General features: G+C 35.1%; 1 protein-coding gene across 1 annotated transcript in view; it reads left to right on the top strand.

Moving 5' to 3' along the window:
- The window catches only part of LOC140159570 (unconventional myosin-IXb-like), a 152,133-nt gene extending 139,923 nt beyond the window's left edge, over positions 1-12,210 (top strand). Inside the window, exons 34-36 of the mRNA XM_072183061.1 lie at positions 1,573-1,696; positions 4,753-4,898; positions 10,128-12,210. Coding sequence (XP_072039162.1) covers positions 1,573-1,696; positions 4,753-4,898; positions 10,128-10,497 — 640 coding nt within the window. The 3' untranslated portion in view covers positions 10,498-12,210. The remainder of the gene's footprint in view (positions 1-1,572; positions 1,697-4,752; positions 4,899-10,127) is intronic.
- The last annotated feature ends 8,537 nt before the right edge of the window (positions 12,211-20,747 follow it).

Raw genomic sequence — 20,747 nt, 5'->3', positions numbered from 1 at the left:
ACAGCCAAATAATTCGCCAGTGGATAGAATGTTTCCATATCACCAATGTTTATTATTAACCTTTAACCCCATGGGCACTACCAGCCTCTAAGAACTATTTTGATTGGTTACAAAGGGGGCTATATCATGTATTGAACCAATCAGATTTGGTAAGAAGCGGGAGTAGGGCTGAAGGGGTATAAGCTTAAAATTGCTCAGAGATATAAAAGCTCAAATTTGATTGGTTACTCAGGTGATTATAATGTGTAATTCACCAATCAGAGGAGGGGTCTGAAAGAAAGAAAGACGGTAGTGCCCAGGGGGTTAACTTGTATTATGGCAAGTTTCTGCACTGTAGTGTCATAATAAATTTACTACTAAGTTTTAGAGTAAGTTCTGTTAAAACTAGCATTTGAATGTAGGGTCTTAGCTAGGAATAGTAACAAAATGTTGATAAGTCGAAATGTTTTATGTCCTTTGGAATATGAACACATTTTAATGCATACTGCTGTTGCTATATTTGATTCTTAGACGCAGTAAGTGCCCGGTGTCTTGTCAATGTCTGTACATTGCAGATGCTCCGACCTTAGCAACCATCTGCTTAGGAATCACATTATGTAACATGATTTTAGAGTCATGCGTAGTTTACAACATTGCTTGTGGTATGCAATTGTTACCTTCAAATGAAGATGTTGTGTCCAAGAATTAAATATAGGAACAGTCAAATTGTTGGGCTATTGAAAAATTGAGTTATCAAAATATTCAAAGCATAATTGGGCTTTCAATTAGATTTCAAATGGAGTCACTTGAGGTAACCCCGATTTGAAATGTACACTCCCTTTGTAGAAGATTAAAGTCATGTCTTCCATAGGGGGTGTATGGGTTTCAGTTAGAATAGTTTAAAAATGGTTGATAAATCTGGAAAATACCAATATTCATATTGTGTAATGGTCTTCCAAAGCAGAGGATTGATACTTTTTTTGTGATATAGGAAGGCTACTGGATACATACCTAGCTAAGGCCCTGTTGTGTGTTATTACTGACATGTTACGAAGCACAAAATGCTTTATTGTCACCAGTTAGTTGCTACTGATAACTAAACTGCTGAAGCATTGCACATTGATTGCACATTGATTGCACTTGGTCTATTTAAATACCAAAAGACCGATACTGCAATTAGATTATTAAGAATAATTTTTTTCAGCTTTTGGAAGTGTTTCATGAATAACAGACTTTTAGATTTTGTTTGGTGTATTTTGAATTGAAATGTATTTCAATCCTGAAAAACATTCCAAGGATAAATAATTGTGACAAAATTAAAAAAAAATCAAAGTTCAACAAACAAAAAGTAAATCAAATAAAGGTAAACAAAAAGAATGATGATGATCATTTCCTTTCATATATGTATCTCTGAAATTGCATATCTACATGTATATTTTGTACAAATTAGTAGCTTGTTAAAAGCAGATACCAAAAAAAACCACCTTTTCTTGACTTTTGTTAGTGATACTTTTATTAATTTAATTGCATTTACCAGTAATAATGAGGTTTTAAAGGTAGTAACCATTGTTATATCCCATGTGATTTTTGCAGGGTGTTAGAGGTGATCATCAAAGAGAAGGTATCCAAGTTGAGAGTGGCCTTACAAGATATCACCACCTTGGAGACGGCCTCTACCACAGCTTCACTAAGACTCTCTGAAGTCAGGAGATCAAGGGTGAGTAAACAAATAAACAAACAAACAAACAAACAATGTGATTGATTTATAATCAGCCATGTTAAACCCACAAGGCCTTAGATCGCTTTACAGAACTGACTGAGTTTGTTGGCCCAGATCAACTGGTTTAAATAAACTTAAGGTCAGCGATACTCAGTTGAAACCACAGCTTGTAACCACAAGAGAGAATATTGAACCTGTAGTCATCAAAGACTGGTAACCATGCTTATGAACTGTCTGTACAGCTGTCAAAGAAAGAACAAGAACAAGTCCCACTTATGAATCAAATGTAGTGTTGCAACAACTGCTACTAAAGGTGGCAAATGGGCCTGCATTGCCATGGCAAAACTTTACAATCAAGGAAAATAATGTTGGCGTACTAAATGTAAATCACCACTCTTCTCCCGCAATTTGGGGGGTTTTGCTGGCCCGGGCCAGCCGTGCATATATATGAGTTGGGACGATTGTGTCATCATATCACGTGGGATGCAGGTATGCTGGTGGTTTCGCTTTGTATGATGTAGTTAGGGTTAGAGTTATATTAATTACAGAATAAACCTCAACCATCTACATGTACTGCACAATAAAATTTGTAATGTACATAAAATATTTACTGCATTTACTGACATATCTGGATTTGAAAATGCTTATATTGCAAGGAACATGTTGTGCAAGTTAAGTGTAATTTAAGTTGTTCAGCACATAGCAACCATTCTGTATTATGCGCTTTATAAATGCATCTTATTATTGTTATTATTAACATGTGATTGACTTCTGTTTGTACCAAGTGTGGACCACATATACTGACATGAGTGCCTGCCATACTCGATGCTGGCATTACTGACCAAAAAATAATATGACTCATGATTATAAGTTTACAATAACTTTCTATTTTAATATGATTCATGTTTACATCGTGACGTAATAAAACTTGGTTTCATACCAATTTCGTCAATATGGTGTGGGTATTTCCCAATATATGACGTTGTTGGGATATGCTAGTAATAGAATTAGTAAGAAATGTCAATTTCCTGTGGGTGACTAAACTGGATCAGCTGTTAAGTCTGATGAAATCAAGAGGCAGGAAGTATAATCACATCATTAATTAACAACAATTAGGTGAATAAATGTACTTTGCAGCTTAAGCATAAAGTACTTTGATTGATGTGGTGATTGCAGCTTTTCAAGTAATGTTTAAAGGGGAATTCTTGAGCTTTTTGTTAACATTAAATGATATCAGAAAAATGGGATATTTGAATGTAAGAAGACAAAACAAAAAAAGACAGAAAAAATACAAACAAACAAGACATTACTAGTTTACAAACCATCTTTCATTCCAGCTGGGTTCCAGTAATTTTTAGCATAGCCATTAGGCTAATCTATTTAAAGTCCACACTCCTTTGTGGAAGGTTTGGGGAATACCTTCCACAGGGGGGAGTATGGATTTCATCATGTGTTCTGTCCATATAAAACCATAATCACCCCGTGGGAGATGTTTACAAAATCTTCCACAGGGGGACTGTAAATTTTAAATGGAATAGCCATTTAGATGAATAGGTTGCTTTTAATTCTTTATTTCAAATGTAACCAAACCAAATGGTAACTTTCAAGTTTTTAGATAATCTTAGCTACTCTCCCTCCCTCCTGTGCTGGGGGTGGGGTTATACTTTATTCTAGATATTGGTTTGGGTAGGGGTGTGTACCTGGGATTCTGAAAAAGACAACCCTAAACTATAACAATTTTGACACACTTACACACACAATTTGAGATATTTTGGAATATCACATAAACCAGTTTTTTTAACCAAAGCTAAACCTGAGAGCCTCAAAAAGTCACCTGTGTCAGCTGGGCATGACCTAAATGTATAGGAAAAGACGTAATTGATCAATAGGTAATAATTAATTACAGCATGAGTGACACATTTGTTAATTAGATTCATACCTATTTTAATAGTTTGCCTGCCTAGTGCCTGTCCATCAATGCCATCCATCCATTTGGCAGGGCACCAGTGGCCTTCTATTGCCAAAACAGGAAACCAATAGCTAGTAGGAAGGAAGTATCCCCGATGGTAGTTCTTTCTCTTGTTGGCTTAATCGCTGGCTAGTTCTCTATCAGTCAGCTGTGTGATCACATACTAGCCATTGTATGTTGTGTGTGATTTGTGTTATTCGAACGCAGCGGTTTCCAAAAGGATTCATTTTGTTTTTGTGGTGTAATCCTGCCACAGTGGAATAGTGCTCTGTGCTTTACGTGTGGCATTGTGTTTTAGTCAAGTTTCGAGTAGTGATGTGGTAATTGGAGCTAAGGATTGATATTCTGGAAAGGCTGTGGAATTTTTGTGACAATACTTTTGTCCAGGAAGAAGATGTGCAAGCAGTTTTGACAGGATTGTGCTAGTGGATATATTATTATTATAGACACCGTGTTGTTCTTAAATTTGCTGCTGATTTAGTGGAACTGTTTTGTGTATACCATGGGTGCCTCTAGCAGCAAAAGTACGGAAGCGAAAGGGGAAAAGAATAAAAAGCCAATTAAGGAACCAGGTGGGAAAGGTGCTAAAGTACATGTGAAACAGTGTGAACACACGGTTGCAGAATCAAATAACAAAAAAGGCAAAGCAAAAGAGCAAAACTGCGATAAAACATTGACAGATTCTGATACAAAGATCGCTAAAAATGGGAAAGTAAAAAAGCAGAACTGCAAGCAGGAAAAAGACTCAAATAACAAAAATGGAAAGTTGAAACAAAAGGATTGCAAGCAAGAAAAAGACTCAAATAGCAAAAATGGGAAGGCAAAACAGAAGAATTGCAAGCAGGAAAAAGACTCAAATAGCAATGATGGTAAAGTGAAACAAAAGAATTGCACGCAGACAGAACATAAAGCTTCTGATGCCAAAATTGATGCCAAAAAGGGTGATGAAAGCTGCAAACAGGCAAGTAATACTTGTAATAACAAAAATGCCGTAATGAATGGCACAAAATGTGAGAAACATTCCAATAAAGACTCTGACAAACAGTGTAATAAGAACTCCAATCATTGTGATTCTTGCACACAGAGAGAACAAGAAAGGGATCGTTCGGAGCAGGTGGCGGTGGAAGTCGGCAGGATACCGAAGAGCAACGGACATCTGGAGGTGGACTCTGGACAGCGAGCTTTGGAGAATGTACTAACAGAACAGATCAGGACACTGGAGCAGGAAAAGTATGTATACATTTATTATTTAGGTTATTCTTGGGGGTGTTGCAAATGTTACCATGGTAACATTGAGGCCTGTGATGGAATTAAACATGTTAAGAACTTATTTATGAAGTTATTTACAAATCAAGTCACATCAACCCAGTGACAGCACCAGGGGGTTCCGCAACTTGTCCCTGTCAAATTTTTTAAAAATCAGAAAAATTTTCACTTTTTAGGCTAAAAGTGACATATTTTTGTCTCTACAAAGCATCGGTCGCAACACATAGTGGCGTATGTGATGGACAAAATATGTTTCAGATCAAAATGTTTTTGAAGGATATGCTACTAGTAATGGAGTCAATGCTCCTCCACTGTTATCTCTCAGTGGCCCGATTCCATTTGAAATTGAAGGTTAAAGTTCAAACTAAACTGAGCTCAAAAAGAAACTTATAATTTTTCACAAGGTCATATCTTGAAATCCTGTCAATCAAATTCTACCAAAATTACACACAGGTTTACTTCAATACTCTACTCTTAACACATGTCAGTAACCACGCAGTTATCCAACTGACACAACAGCAAAATGCACTGACATGGAACAGCTTCCTGGAACACATTCACAGCCCAGCCCTGTTTCATGAAAAAAGTGTATGAAAAGCAGAAAGCAGTACCGTTTTATCATCTGTGCAAGGATCTTGTGTGCATTCTCACAGATTTTTTGTGCTGGGTGCCAAATGTTGGACTGTAAAAGTGGAGGAAGTCCAGGAAGCTGTCCCATGACAGTGCATTTTGCTGTTGTGTCAGTTGGACAACTGCTTGGTTACTGATATGTGTTTTGAGTAAATTGAGTAATTGAGTATTAAAGTAATCCTGTGTGTAATTTTGGTTCATTTTGATTGACAGTATTTTAAGATATGACCTTGTGATTCACGCGTTGTAAAAAATTATAAGTTTCTTTTTGCGCTCAGTTTATTAAACTGTATCGTTAATAGTTAACAAGAAATAACTATTATTGGATAATAGCTAGCTCTAAACCTATACGCCACTATGTGAAACAGAAAATTTTGAAAATCGCTCTACGCCACTATGTGTTGCAACCGACAAAATGTTCTTTTCTCTCTCAAAGAATCCTGGTGTCGCCACTGCACCAATCTAAAACCTTTGTAAACAATAGGGTTAAATGTTACCTTGATACTGTTTGTTACATGCCGTAGAATAACATATTTTTATTCTGTACATCTTAACATACAGTAACAATTCAAGTAAATTACCAAATTTTGGTAGGTAAAGACCAAAGTTCATCGTGTACTTTATTACAAACCATCAAAAGTGCATCCTAAAAGAGGAAACAATAATGAACACTAAAACAGCAACTGGATTCCTTTTTGGGAAAATTTCCTGTTTCTAAACAATAATGGTGTGATTGCTCACAAGTGGTCCAAGTGTGTTCAATGTATTGTTTAACTGCCAATTTAGACCTTGTATTTGAAATTGATACTTAGTTCAGTGTTAGAGAAGGATATATGACAGGATCTAATCCAGTCGGGCCGAAGGTGGCAATTGTGATATTGAGTTACAGGCAACAATTGAGAGCATACAACAAAACACATACATCAAGGGGTCAGTAACACAAAGACGTAACTCCATTTTTTGCAGAAATGAAATTTTGATATCAAAATTTTCAGAAACATGAGCACTTTCCAATAAACACATAGAAGTAACTCCGTTTAGTACCCAATTGAAATCAATGGCCAGTGAAACATAAGACTTAACTACATAAATCAATGTGGACCATTATCTTTAAACTCATTTTTCTCATCAGAATGGCCAAAATGGAGTTACGTCTTTGTGTCACTGACCCCTCAATATAAGGAAATAAGTATTGTAAAACCCATAACTACATGTATAAGTTATACTAGGAATGTAAGGATTTCAGAAATTGAAGCTTAGTTACTGTGCAAGTTGATGATGATATAATCTGTTGCAAAGTTCCTTTTATGAGTTAACTATCGCGTACACACGTGATACATCCAGCATGTGCATAGGACCTTGTGGAAAATAATATGCGCTCGACGGTTAGCAGTATGCTCAACTTGTATAAGGAATTCTACAAAATATTATAATAACTTTTCAAAATTGGTTCTGTGGTCCTTCTTGGACCAGATTGAGTCTTTTATTGTTAATTGAATTAAAGAGGGTTGTAAGTGCATAGTACCTTGGCACGTTTTTGCATGATAAAAATAAAAAAAATGTCTGACTTACCAACCTAGGCCACCCCACTCCCCCCAAAAAAAGTTGTGGAGGACAAGTAAACAATTTTGTTTTCCTAGCTATTCACCTGTCTGTATGCCAGTCATTTTGAATGGCAAAGTGTTTGGTCCATGGAGAGGAAACAATTTTAAACAAGTATTAAAATACCTTTGACAGATGCTACATTACAGTTGTTGAGAAAGTATATTGAACTTTTAACTAGATCAGATTTGACATGCAAACCGCAATTTCTAGCTAAAACACTATGTTGAGGTCGTATTAGTCTTGCCAGAAACAAGATTACTGTTGACCTTCAGAAGCTGTTGGCCCACATCTACAAATGATGACTAATTTCTCAGTAACTATAGACATCTTAATTCCTTACAAGTAGCTGGAGTTTCGTTACAATAGGTCAAATGGCACATAGATCAATTCTAATCTATAACTACTTCCTAGTTGGGATACGTCCATATATAGTTCACCCCCATGTGTGTTAAACCAATGCAGCATGTACACGTAACAAGGACATCATTTAGTGCTTGTAATGAACATGTAAGACATGAGATGATTTGTAGTGCACTGTGCCGAACAAGTCACATTGCTTCAGTATGTTTATTACTAGTGCCTTCAGCCAATTCAGTGAACATTAAAGCGAAGCAAAACTTAATGCTGCAAATACTTATTTTGCACATGTGATGGGCATGCAGACAGATACACACGCCACCCACATCCACCTCCCCCTTCTGCCTATCTCTTCAGTTTCAGTCTCTGTCTGCTTATCCATCCATCTGTCTGATTTGCTATCTTGGTCTTGATATTTCTTCTGCCGTCTCTCTCTGCTACCGTCTCTTCCGCCCTCATGGCTTTGAATGGGAAAATCCACGTTAAGACCACTTCTTGGCCTGCAAGTCAAAAGTCTTGACATGAATCCCACTTTTCCATTACAGTCTTTTTGAAAATGCACCAAATTTATTCAGTTCTTGTGTTTTGTTAACTTTGAAAAATGTAGGTTCTGGAATTATATATTTCCAAACTTTTCTATGAAAACAAATAATTGTGGAATTTTCCAAGAGTCAGGAGAAAACCACATACAATCACATTTAAGTTGTCAGTGATAATGAAGCTGTTAACTGCATAACCATGTCTTAGTTAACAAATTAATCCAATTTGCACCATTTGCCTTGAAATCTGTGAATTCCAATCATGCATAGGGTGATAATTGTCATAGTCTTGTAGACAGTATGACATGGTGACTGGCAAAAATATTGGCAAGATGACATAAATTCATTCTGTGCCAAGTCCAGTTTGAACTGGAATTCTACATTTTGTCCATGTTTTGTCCATATTAACCTTCAAAAGCAAGTCAGGTCGCAGCTGGAATTAAATAAATTCATGTTTGTTTCTTTCCATTTCACACTTCTCCTGGTTTTTTTTATTTTAACACTCTCTATTGGTATTGGATCTTGATCATTTTCTTGAGCTACTGTGCAAGTGATCATTTTCAGTTACATTTTATTTTTTGTGCTTTTCACGTTCTCATAAACTTGCAAGAAATAAAAATCATGTGCACTGCAACTTTCTTCAAGTGTATAAGTCTTATAAGTCTGTTCAGTAGGCTTGGAAGTCAGTGAAAATTCAAAACAAGGGAAATTGTTTCTAAATTGTTGGCAGTGTGAAAAATGAATCAAACAAAAATGACCAGTTTCCTATTAATGCATTCAGGATGCAGAACTTCTGATAAGTTACACCTACTTGGATTAGTTCCCATACATAGATAGGCCTTTATCTGAAAAGATCCTTGGTATGGATAGGAATGCCTATTATAGAGAACAGTGATTGTTTGCACCCCTCTTCCTTATTTCTTTTTCCTCTTCAACTGCATCTGTGTTCTCTTCTTTTCGTCCTCTTCCATGGGAGCATTCCTTATTGTTACCCTACTACGATAATTGCCTTTGTCATTTTTTTTTTTTTAATTTTGAGAACAAAGTACAAAATATGGTTCAAGCATGCATCAGTTACATAATCACCCTAATTATTTCTGATTATTCCCTTTAATTTGTATCATTATCATTTGTTCTTGTGCAAAGATTGGTGAATAATTATGTTTACATGCATGATTGAACTACATTTTGTACTTTGTTCTCAAAATTACAAAAAATGACTAAAGCAATTATCGTAGTAGGGTGACATTATACCAGTGTTCTTCATTGTATTCTACATATTCATTGTACTTTTTTATTGGTATTCTTCATGCAGATACAATTTCCATTTAATTATAATATAGCTGGTAAAAATATACAGGATCCGAAATGATGTAACACCCTGTTGTTATTACCCATTCTATTAGTTTCCTGTTTTTTCATGTTTCTTATGCACTATCTATACACACAAATTTAGGCTTGATTATTTCCCTTTATTATATCATGCCAAGAAATGTGGAGCAGAAGAATGGTTCTCAGCCTTTTGTTTTACCATATAACATGATACTATTTTACAGGAAACCACCACTAAGTGCCAAAATATTCTCATTTTCATAACTTCCCATCGAAATTTGACCTCAGGTTTAGCACCCAATTCATTCAAAGTTCATTCTATGAGTATACACATATATTGGGGTTAAAGAACTGTGTCCTGACAGATGAGCATGTTTTATCCTAGTGTATTCACATCACATGAATCCAGAGAAGATATCTGACACTTCCCACAATGTATTTCTTTCATTTCAATTTTCTGTATTGGGTCGAAAGTATTAACGAAAAGTACCTCAACTAGATCACATCCAGAACTTGCAAAAAATATGCTTATTTCTTGACTATCGATCCCATGTTTAGCCAGTCTATTCTCAACATTAAAACAAAGGAAACCTGTACATAGAAATAGAAGTGTCATTTGATGTAAAGGATGTTGCAAAGGATTCTGGGAAGGTTAAGATATCTTTCTGACATGATTCTATATCATATATGATAAACCTATGTTTTGGGTTTTTTTGTCATCACCTTACAGACAATCACTCACAGCCAACTTGCCGATGCTAGATTTGGGCCAAGCTGCCAGCGAAGACGACAACGACAGCACAGATGACGGGTTGAGCTTAGACGAGGACGGCGGCGTACGCTTCGAAAAATCCATCGGTTTTGAAGATGCACCAGCAGCATCCAAACTAAGACATTTGAATAAGCACAGAGCACCTTTACAACCGAAACGGAAACCAGCAAGGTTCCAGTCGCCAGAGGACAAAGTGCAAAGTGCAATACAAAGTGGGAAACCACAGAAATTATTAAAAAGGACAAAAAAGGGGAAAGGACAAAAGAAGGATAAAAAGGTGAAGAAGAACAGGAGTTTATCAGATCCAAGCTCAGTAGCAGTTGTATAGCGGCAATATGTTTTGTTGTGTAGACGACGGAAAAAATATGTTTTATGGCCAGGCAGGCTCAAGGAGGGTCGGTCGGTCAGAATTTTTTTTTTTCAAGTGGATAAAATGACCATAAAATATCACTGAAATCTTGACAAATCTGTCAAAAAATTTGGTGATATTTTGCAAAAAATTTTTGAAAATGTTCTGATTTTTTTTCAAAAATTGTCAGTCAAAATCAATAGATTTTGGCAAAAATATAGCTGATTAATTTTGACGATTTAGCAAATTAAAAAAAATTCTCTTAAACACAAAATCTAGGTCTTGCTTGTTCCGTAAAACAGATTTTTTTCCGTTGCCTTATCGATTTATTTATGTTTTTTAAGATACAAGTGTACCACACAGGGTTCTAGTAGGTCCTAGAATTTCGCATATTGAATTGTTCGCAGGTATTTTTGAAGAAGCAAGAGAAATTACCTCATCGAATGTGTGCAATTAGCATACCAAACATAAATGGTCATTTGAGTGGATGAAGGTTGTATGCGCATAAAAAATAACAAAGCACATACGACCTTTTTGCATTTAACGACAGAATGTAAGATCCTAGCACAAAATTTGATCTTTTTATACCAAGGACAGCTACACAATTGAAATTGTATACCAGTAGATTGAATTTGACTCAGTATGTAACATTAAAATTGCAAATCATTTATTTATAAATCCAGAATTTAGTCATATAGTTTATAGACATTTCATTTCATTTCATTTTTTGTGTAGACGGTTTTAATAGAAATCCTCCTACCCTCATCCCCAGAGTGCTTGGTTCCTTGCAGTAGCTGATCGTACACATGACTTAATAAGTTGTTGTCCCCTGCCCCCCCCTTTTCTGATCAACATTGCTTTGATCCATCAAGTTTGTTTGTAAGTTACTTTTCCCCCCTCTCCCAATCTATGACATGGTTTTGTCGTGAAACAAAGTAAGGAACAGGGCACTTTTGGGATAATAGTAGTAGCATTGCCAGAGGAGGTGCAGCGGCTGGATCAGCGCTTATTACTGATGAAATCTTCTGCACAGAAGATGAAACATCCAAACTGCAAATCAATTCTGGACTTGTAAAACATAATTCGCCATTTTAGTATGAAATGTATCAGTTTTGGTGAACTTATTCAAAAAGTTAGTATGTTATTAAATGACATTAGAGTTGTATGTTAGCATCTCAAAAATCATATTATCACAATGACAAATGACAGTAAATAAAATGTTAACGACTCCATGTCTCGACGCAAGGAAGGTACATAGAAAAACTCAGAAATACGTAGTAATTGGGATTTTCCCTGTGCGATACGTAAAACAAACGTTGCCAAATTTAGAAGCTGTTCCTGTAAGCATGTGAACAAACTGGTTATTTTTGGTATAGAAACAACACATCCTGTTTTTATTTTTCATGTCAATATATAGCCATATAAAGGTGGCATTGGTATCGGTGTCTCAACCATGCAGACTTCCTGTCACTGTGTGTATATTTATAATAAGTATGATGGGAAGTTTTGTTAAGTTGGAGCCGCATAAACTAAACAGTAATTACAATGTGATATGCAACTCATCAAAATAGCATTATTTGAAAATTAAATTAGACTATGCAAAATAAGGAGGTATTGATTATGGATATTATGCAACATGAACAATTTTGGAATTTGGGGAAGATAGAGGAATATATATCTTTTCAAACAGTTGAGAAAATTTAAGACACTTTTCCTGTCATATTTTTCAATCCTAAAAAGTTGCGTCCATCTTTAAAGTTGAAAAGTTCATTGTACTTAAGGGATCAGGAATGAGCATTTTGAGTGTTTCGACAGTATTTTTTGTGGCACATGAGAGCATATCGAATTGCATTCTGAATACGAAGAATGTCTTGCTTATATCAAATAATTTTCATTTTTTTGAAATTCACGATATAATACAAATTTTATGACAAATTATTAAAATTTGATATTTTTCACATTTTTGATATATAACAGTCCTCAAAGTAAATTTTATAAATCTAATGATATTTTCTTAAAGTGTATGTAGCTGGGAGGAAAAGCTGACGATCAATTGAAAATTTTGACCTTTCATATTGAAGATATGGATTTTTTCCTAAAAATGTATACTACATTGCTAATTTCAAAAAAAAAATCAAAATTATTTGATATCATCAGGACATTCTCGTATTCAGAATGCAATTCGATATGTCTGATGTGCTCTAATGTCCCACAATAAATACTGTCCAAACGTTCATACCCCATCCCTTAATAACATGTGTAAATTTAAAATCAGTTCATTAATATATGAAGGGTGTAAGTTTTCTTGTGATTTCAGACCTCTGTGATGATATATTAATCAGTGTCCTTGGGATACTTATGAGAGACATATAGTTACTGACAAATGTTGGACAATTTACCTATTTTTATAATAAAATACATACCTTTCTAAGCTAACTGAAGACAGTGTTAATAGTTGATATCAATATAATTCAAGACTGTACCTCTTGTACAATATCCTTTTGGGGGAATCAACTACATGTATAGTCATTATGCCTTCCTCAAAGCAGTAATTTAGATATTATTTTTAGTATATCTCTAAAAATAATGATGATAAATTTTTATACATTTTCAGAAAGGAAATGATGCAAGGAATCCAAAAATTAGCAGTTTTTGAAAAGCACAGAACTTGATTACACTTTACTGTTTTGAGGAAAGCATAAAGACTGCTTTGAGGAAGATATAAAGACTATAGATTCAGGTTTAATGTGGAGTTGTTAGATAGGAAAAGTGTGGCCCCCATCATAGTGTCGACCAGCATGGTTATATGATGTCCATACTCACCAAGTGATGAAATCAAAACTCAACCGGCAGTCTCCGGGGGGTTCCGTCCGGTTTCCATTGTTTAAAACAACAGCAACCAGAGGGAACCGCCCGGAACCGGCGATTGACCACTGGTTGAGTTTTGATTTCGTCCCCAAGTCAAACCGCTTTGGTTTATACTCCTATGTAAAGAGGTCAAATGTTAAAACTGGAAAAAATGTCACAAGATGTACACATTTTGTACCTAAACTATGTAGTTGGTGTGGTGAGTCCGCTTGGTCTTCAGTGGGTCATACTCATCCCCGGTGACTTTGGTCTCTCATCTCATCCCAGTGACCAGGATTGAAAGAGAAGCCAATACTGGAAGCTGCATACTGGGGAGGGCTATTCCAGTTGAAATCCATTCCATACACCCCCTATAGAAAACATGACCTTAATCTCTCACACAGAGGGTGTAGTATTCAAATGGAGTCACCCAGACAGGTAACCCCATTTGAAATTCACACTCCCTGTGTGGAACATTTAAATCATGTCTTCAATATAGGGTGTGGATTTCAACTGAATAGCCCATTTGGGCATTTGTAAGGTAATTTTGCTTCCCCAAATTAAGGGAATAAATCAAAAAATTGTGAGAAATGTTATCCTGTTAAGAAAGTTTGCACTTTTCCAGGGAAGGGAACTCTTCCAAGCCCTGACAGTTACTTTGAATATAAATCCAGTTCTAGAAGGCATTACTATATGCTCCTAGAACTCAAAATGAAACTATGAAACTCAAAATGGACATTATTCATTAGACAATTGTCAATTACGTTATCACATATAATTAGGGGAGGGCGCTAATTAGGTCAAGTATGGTACATACTTACTGGATATATCACATATTTGTGCGCATTTTCCCCCTCGCCACAAATCTATCATGATTTTAACAACTCCCACTAATTCTATAAATAATCTTGGTAGAATGAGTTTAGAGTCATTAATAATAATTGATTGATCAATTATTTCAAACTTTTTTGTTGTTGTTTTTTTGGTTTTTTTGTGTGTTTTTTCATTTTTTTTGTTTTTATTTGTGTGTAGATTTTTTCATACTTATAGCAAAGTACCTAACAAAAAGTGCTTTCTTCAGCTATCATTTTACCAGTACTAAAATGGCAATGTTAATGCTATGTATAGAATTTTACAATTATTCCTGTTTTTGTGGATAATGCGATAAATATAATGCAGATTGTAATTATACTAATTTGTTCATATGAAATAATATTTCAATAATTTTGAGACTCGTCTAATCATGTAAAGTCACAATCAGTGATCCCAGTGAAAGTGTTATACCATTCAGCAAATTACTTTAGCAGTGTCCATCTGCCCTGTCTGATTATCGCGTAAAAAGAACAAAGTCACGCGCTGCTACGCAGCTTGACCAGCGAATGAGGTGCTGATGTGATGATGACGTGATTCAATTAGCCAATCAGAATCCCACTTCCGTATACGCCATAAACTGCGCCAAATTTACATACCTCTGAAGTTCTCTGCTGAAAACTATAACCAAAATGTAATGCACATAATGGTTCAAACATAGGGATGTTAATGAAATTTGGAAAACAAAAATGAAGATAACACACTTGTAGCAATAGTTTATACGAGTATTAAAATGTGACAAGTTTTATGACCCCTTGCATAATAAGGATATTTCGTCACACAACATACAATGCCACAATTTTTGATGGGTTTTCAGGATCGACTTTATTCGAGTGCTCACCTGGATAATTTTGCTGACATTCCATTTTATGTAGCTCTAATGTCCAGTTTTGTTATATTTTTCCCAAACTACAGCAATTATTATTAATGAGATTTATGCTATTAAATCATGGTGATAAAACACCAGCATATAAAGATATATGACCTGTTTTGAGGTGAAAATTATTGGGCTTGTCCCTTTTCGTCATGTCAGAATGGGGTTTTCTGTTTTGGTTAGCTTCTTTCTTGCATTTTATCTGTTACAGGTGCATGTCCAGTTGTGTTTTGTTCCTCACATTGAGGCCCATCACTCAAATATAACTATTCCAAGTTTTAAGCTAAATTGTTCCAGCAATTTGGATTCTAGAAGCAAAAATGTGTATCCTATAATGAAAGACAAAGATAAGAAGACTAGTTTGCGTCTGACGTCACTGTCAATCAAATTTTCTACGATCCTTGATTGGCTAATAGCGCGTATAAGGAAGGTCGATTCATCTGGCTGGTGCCGATCGGAGAAAAGGAATAGCAGTGAATGGCGAAAAATACATACTCTTACAAGGCAAAAAGCAACTTTTCTAGGCATTGTGGACATGGTGCATTCACCAAAAAAAGTTTCCTACTATTAAGACCTAACTTTTGAGATGGTTTGTATGTTAAAAGGTGCAAAATTAACAATAAGGCGCCCGGTGTTACCGCCGTGTTCAGCAACTCATATCATCACGACACTTGTAAACAAACCGTGCTCGGAGTTTGATTGACAGATGACGTCAGACGCAAACTAGTCTTTTTATCTTTGTCTATCATTATAGAACTGAACATATTACAGAACTGAAGTTTCATTGGTGTAATATTGAGGAAAATATGCACTTTCACCTGATACCAAAATCTGCATTTTGATGGGATAAAGTGGTGGGGATGAGGGCAAGCACCTTTAACATAATAGCATGTTTTATATAAAAAGCTTAAAATGGAGAAGAGACTTTTTGGACACCCTCGTAAAGTTTTTCCAAGTCTGAAGACACTGAAAGTGTGAAATTTGTATGTATTGCTTTGCTCTCCGATTTAATGAATAGCATCTTTGAGACCATTATATGCATTATATACCAAATCTTGCCCGAAAAATACCAAAATAATATGACAGTTTTTGTATTGCATTTCTCAAATTGTGGACTTGTCCACAAGTGGTCTGGTGGGCAACAATTAAAGATCAGTGTGAGGATTCCATATGTTCGGGCCAGAAATTCTGAAGCCAATCAGTAACTTGTAAGGTTACCTGGCAACAAATATCAAAAAGGTACCATACATAATACTTACCCAGCAAACACAGAACATTTCACAGAAAATATTTAAATGTGGGGTTGTATAGAGGTATAAGGCATTGCAAAAGCATTCCAAAAACATTTTTGGAAACTTGCTGCAAAATATTATTTTTAATGTTGGTAAAAATATTTTGCAACAAATATTTTACATTAACATTTTTAAAATGTTGTTCTTATGTTTTTTCATGACCTTTATACAACCCAACATTTTTATGTTATTAAAACATTTTGATCAAATCCAATAATGTTTTGAAAAAAACATTTTTGTGTTTGCTGGGTAAGTGCTGTTATAATGGTTACTACATGCATTACAAGAAAAGCATTTGGGAAGTGCTGAAATGGCCAATGTGCACTGTATCTGACCTACACAGGGCCCAGGTTTCCAGGGGATGGGTGCTAAAGTTACATGGGGAGGATGGGCAAAAAAATTAGGATATGATATTTTGCCAAAAAATGTGAACTTTTTGATGAATTTTGGTTCTGAGAGTGGAATGCCTCCCTTGGCATAGGCGCTGCCTCTGTAATATTGGATGATACTCATGATTATCCAACATATTTTATGTATAGCATAACTCATGTTAAATTACTGTGTAGTAGTAATCATGTATGTATCACGGACAGAAATGTTTTTTAACTCAAAAATTTTTTTGTATCATATTGAATTGTCATCTCTCTAACCACATCTCTTGTCATTGAAAATATTTCCAATATAATAATAGCTGCATTAATAATAAAATGATGATCAATATTTCTTAATAAGCCAATATATGTAACAATAATCGGTGGTGCTGATGTTAAAACATGATCAATTTGATGAATGGAATGGTGCACTTGTGATTAAAACTTTTTTGTTCTTTTTGTAAAGTTGTACATAAAAATAGTTACTTCTTTTGATACAATAATTTATACTAATGCAATCACAAAAGTTATTTAGTTAAAATAAGTGCAAACTTTTTTCTTTTTTGTAAATTATGTAAAAATGTACATACCTATTACTATATATCTATATATATTGAGTTATGTGTCGCTGTGACATGTGTATTTGTTGCATGGAAGGCGTGAATGGTGAAAGAGAGTATGTTTTATAGTTTGCGAAGTCGATTTGTGTTATGTGTTACGTGATAAGTCGGTGAAATCATAAGTGCTTAACTTCCAAAGTTGTCTTTTGAATCAAATATGATTATAGCCATGTTGGCAAACTTTTCTAATAATAAAGCTGTTGTAATGCATTATAAAGTGCAGGATACTTGCCAAAACAGTTGATCAATATGCATTGCTGTATATTAAATTAAACATTTTTCATAGTGGAGATTGTGGCTTTTCATTTGCAGGCGTAAAAGACAGTAGGCAGATTATTATTATTATGCTATGTCCCATGTGTATACACATGTGGGGGTGGAATATGCAAAAATCAAGTTCCTAATGCCAGTGCTGTAAGTTATGTAAGATTTTGAATACATGTGCTGAAATTAATTTTGGAAGCAAGTACCGATGCTTATATAGGCAAAGGTACACCAATTCAACAATTGAATACTCATACTTGTTTAGGGGAATGAAAGAAGTTGCTGTCGAAGGGTTTGATGCAAAAAAGCTCTGTCTGTATAGCTCTGCCCTATAGACATTTGACAATTTCTTCATTCTAATTGGGTTTTTTAGCGGATTCGCCATCGGACAAATTTGGATAATTGTCCGACAGCAAACCTGCTAAAAAACATAATAATTTTTATGGACCCCAGTAGCAAATGCATATTCCACAATTCTATATTGTATACATCTGCAAAATATGACACCTGGTAGCTATTACAGATAGGGCTACATTGCACTGCCCCCCCCAATACATAGCCAAAATTGTTGCTGCGTTCAACTAGTGATGCTTGTCATTGTTAAAGAATGACTAACTTTTGTAATTTTAGGAATATATTCAAAGTTATTACACAGTTACATGTCAAGAATTTCTTGATCATAGAAAGTCAATTCAGTTCAATTCAATTTCAACTTGGAAATACTGCCAATCAATTCTTTTTTGAAAAGTTCATCCAAAATGTTTGTTCTCTTGGGCAAGCAACTCTACCGCAGTCAACCCAGAACAAAAATGAATATGTTAAAGAATTGTTATGCATCTCTGTATGATTGGGCTATTCTATTTAAAATCCACACCCCCTGTGGAAAATTTTAGAAATATCTTCTACAGGGGAGTATGAATTTCATATGGAATGAACACATTAGGCAGCTCCATTTGAATTTCATACACCCTGTGAGGATTCAACCTGATTCTTTCAAAGAAGGACAATTTTCAAATAGAGTTGGTTAATGTGAAATTCCATTTGGAATTCATACTCCCCCTGTGGAAGATGTTTCAAAAATCTTCCACAGAGGGATTGTGGTCTTTAAATGGATCAGCCCATTGCTTGTATGTAGAGAATGTAATTATATGTTGGTACATTGTACCAAACCCAAATGTTTATTACTATTATACCGTTTATGTGTTCATAAAGATAATGTTGGTTACTTATACTGTAAATATTGAAACATTAAAATAATCTTGACAGAAACTGAATAATTGGTTTGTGATTGTTTTATTGAATGTAGTCAAATGTAAATTAAATCCTAATGCCTCTTACTGACAAAAGAATGGTCTTAACCCTGGAATTATGGAAACCTTTGGGCCTCATAAATTCCAAATTGTTTGTCTGAAGTATATAAATGTGACCCGGCAGCACAAACGAGCCGTAAATTCCCTAAATTGTATTCTGAGTTATGGTGTAAAATGTGTACGAAGGTCGTATTCATCGGTCACTAAAGCTGGCGGCGACATCTGTCTTATTTTGATAGTCACAACACCAATCAATAATCCTATTATTGAAGTGGATAATAAGCTTCTACCTTAGATGGCTATAGAACTTTTAATAACTCTGGTCTTTGTTTGCTTTTGCTAAATCCTTTTCAAGTGGTGTGTTATTTGTATAGGTATGCATAACCAACAATTAACAAGGAGAGAACCTTCTTAAACCTCGTTGACTTGGGGATGATTTGAAATGACCGCCAATAATGACTGTTTGATATTTATTGCCAGCAATGTGGAAAAAGAGACGCACATAGAAACGAAAAAAGCTATAATTTTGTTGAAGGAGCAAAGTTTAACTAACCATAACTCCGCTTCTGGATATCGTTTGAAGTCAAATGATATACCATTTTTAAGTTTATGATGTTTATTTTTAAACACGAAATAAAACAAAATTGACTGGGGGAGGAATTTACGGCTCATTCGCCGTGGACGGTCACAAATGTATACGTGTTTAGAATGGTGGGACAGGTGTAATTAGATAGGCCAAAATCATCATTTCATCAAAAATTAGTTTTTGTCATTTTTAGTCGCATTACTGTATGTAGTTTTCATAACATAAAAAAATCCGTAAATTATGCAAATTGTATAAAAAGCGTGCTAATTACAACAATTTTTATCGTACGCCATGGAATAGAGTAAAGATTATAAGAACGCTTCCGTCTGAAGATCTGTCCTTCATTGTGAAAAATTATTTCTCAATAATAGTTTTTGTAGTCGCTATTATTTATAAACAGGAATAAATGTAATAGAGTTGGTATCATTGTGTGACGTTTTTGTTAAAGTTTGTTCAACAGAAAAATTATATCGGATTATGTTTTACTTTTGATGTTTTGTTTGTTAATTGGCAATTTTTGACCAAATCATGTAATTTTTACATGGAAATTATTTTGTAACATGATTTATGCTCCATGCAAAATATATCTATTGAGGTGGATGTTTTGGTTACGAAGGTCAATCACAACATTTTGCTGTGTCCTATGGTTTTTAACATGATTATAACCTCTTGAAATTAGGGTTTTGGGTGTTTTGGCCATAAATTGACCCTTCTTTACCATACATTACAGGGGCGGATCCAGGAATTTTCAATAGAGGGGGCGCCGAGCCAACACTGCCGCCGCCACGGCTCGGCGCCCACACAAAGTCAGGCGCCGCTCTGCAAAAATACACAGAGTCAGGCGCCGATCTGCAAAAAAAATAGAGGGGGCGCGCGCCGGGTGCGCCCCCCTCTAAATCCGCCACTGCATTACAAAAGTTTGTATATGCCTACATGTATTATGATATACAAGAATATTCGGAGAGAATTCAAAGATAGGTAGTTACCATGGCAATGACCATTTATACACATTTTAAAACAAATTTCCCAGTAAAATGGAAGAAAAAAAGTGCGCAAAGTTGCTAAAAAAAGTCAGTTTAACTAAGTTGCCTTGTTGGAGAAAAAAAGGGACCAAGTTGCCAGAATGAAAAAAGTGCAGAAAGTTGCCAAATTGAAGAAAAAAACAGTGCACCAAATTGAAAAAAGTGGACCAAGT

Source organism: Amphiura filiformis, chromosome 8 (genome assembly GCF_039555335.1).
Source record: "Amphiura filiformis chromosome 8, Afil_fr2py, whole genome shotgun sequence".
Taxonomy (NCBI): domain Eukaryota; kingdom Metazoa; phylum Echinodermata; class Ophiuroidea; order Amphilepidida; family Amphiuridae; genus Amphiura; species Amphiura filiformis.
This window is presented reverse-complemented; position numbering and strand designations above follow the sequence as displayed.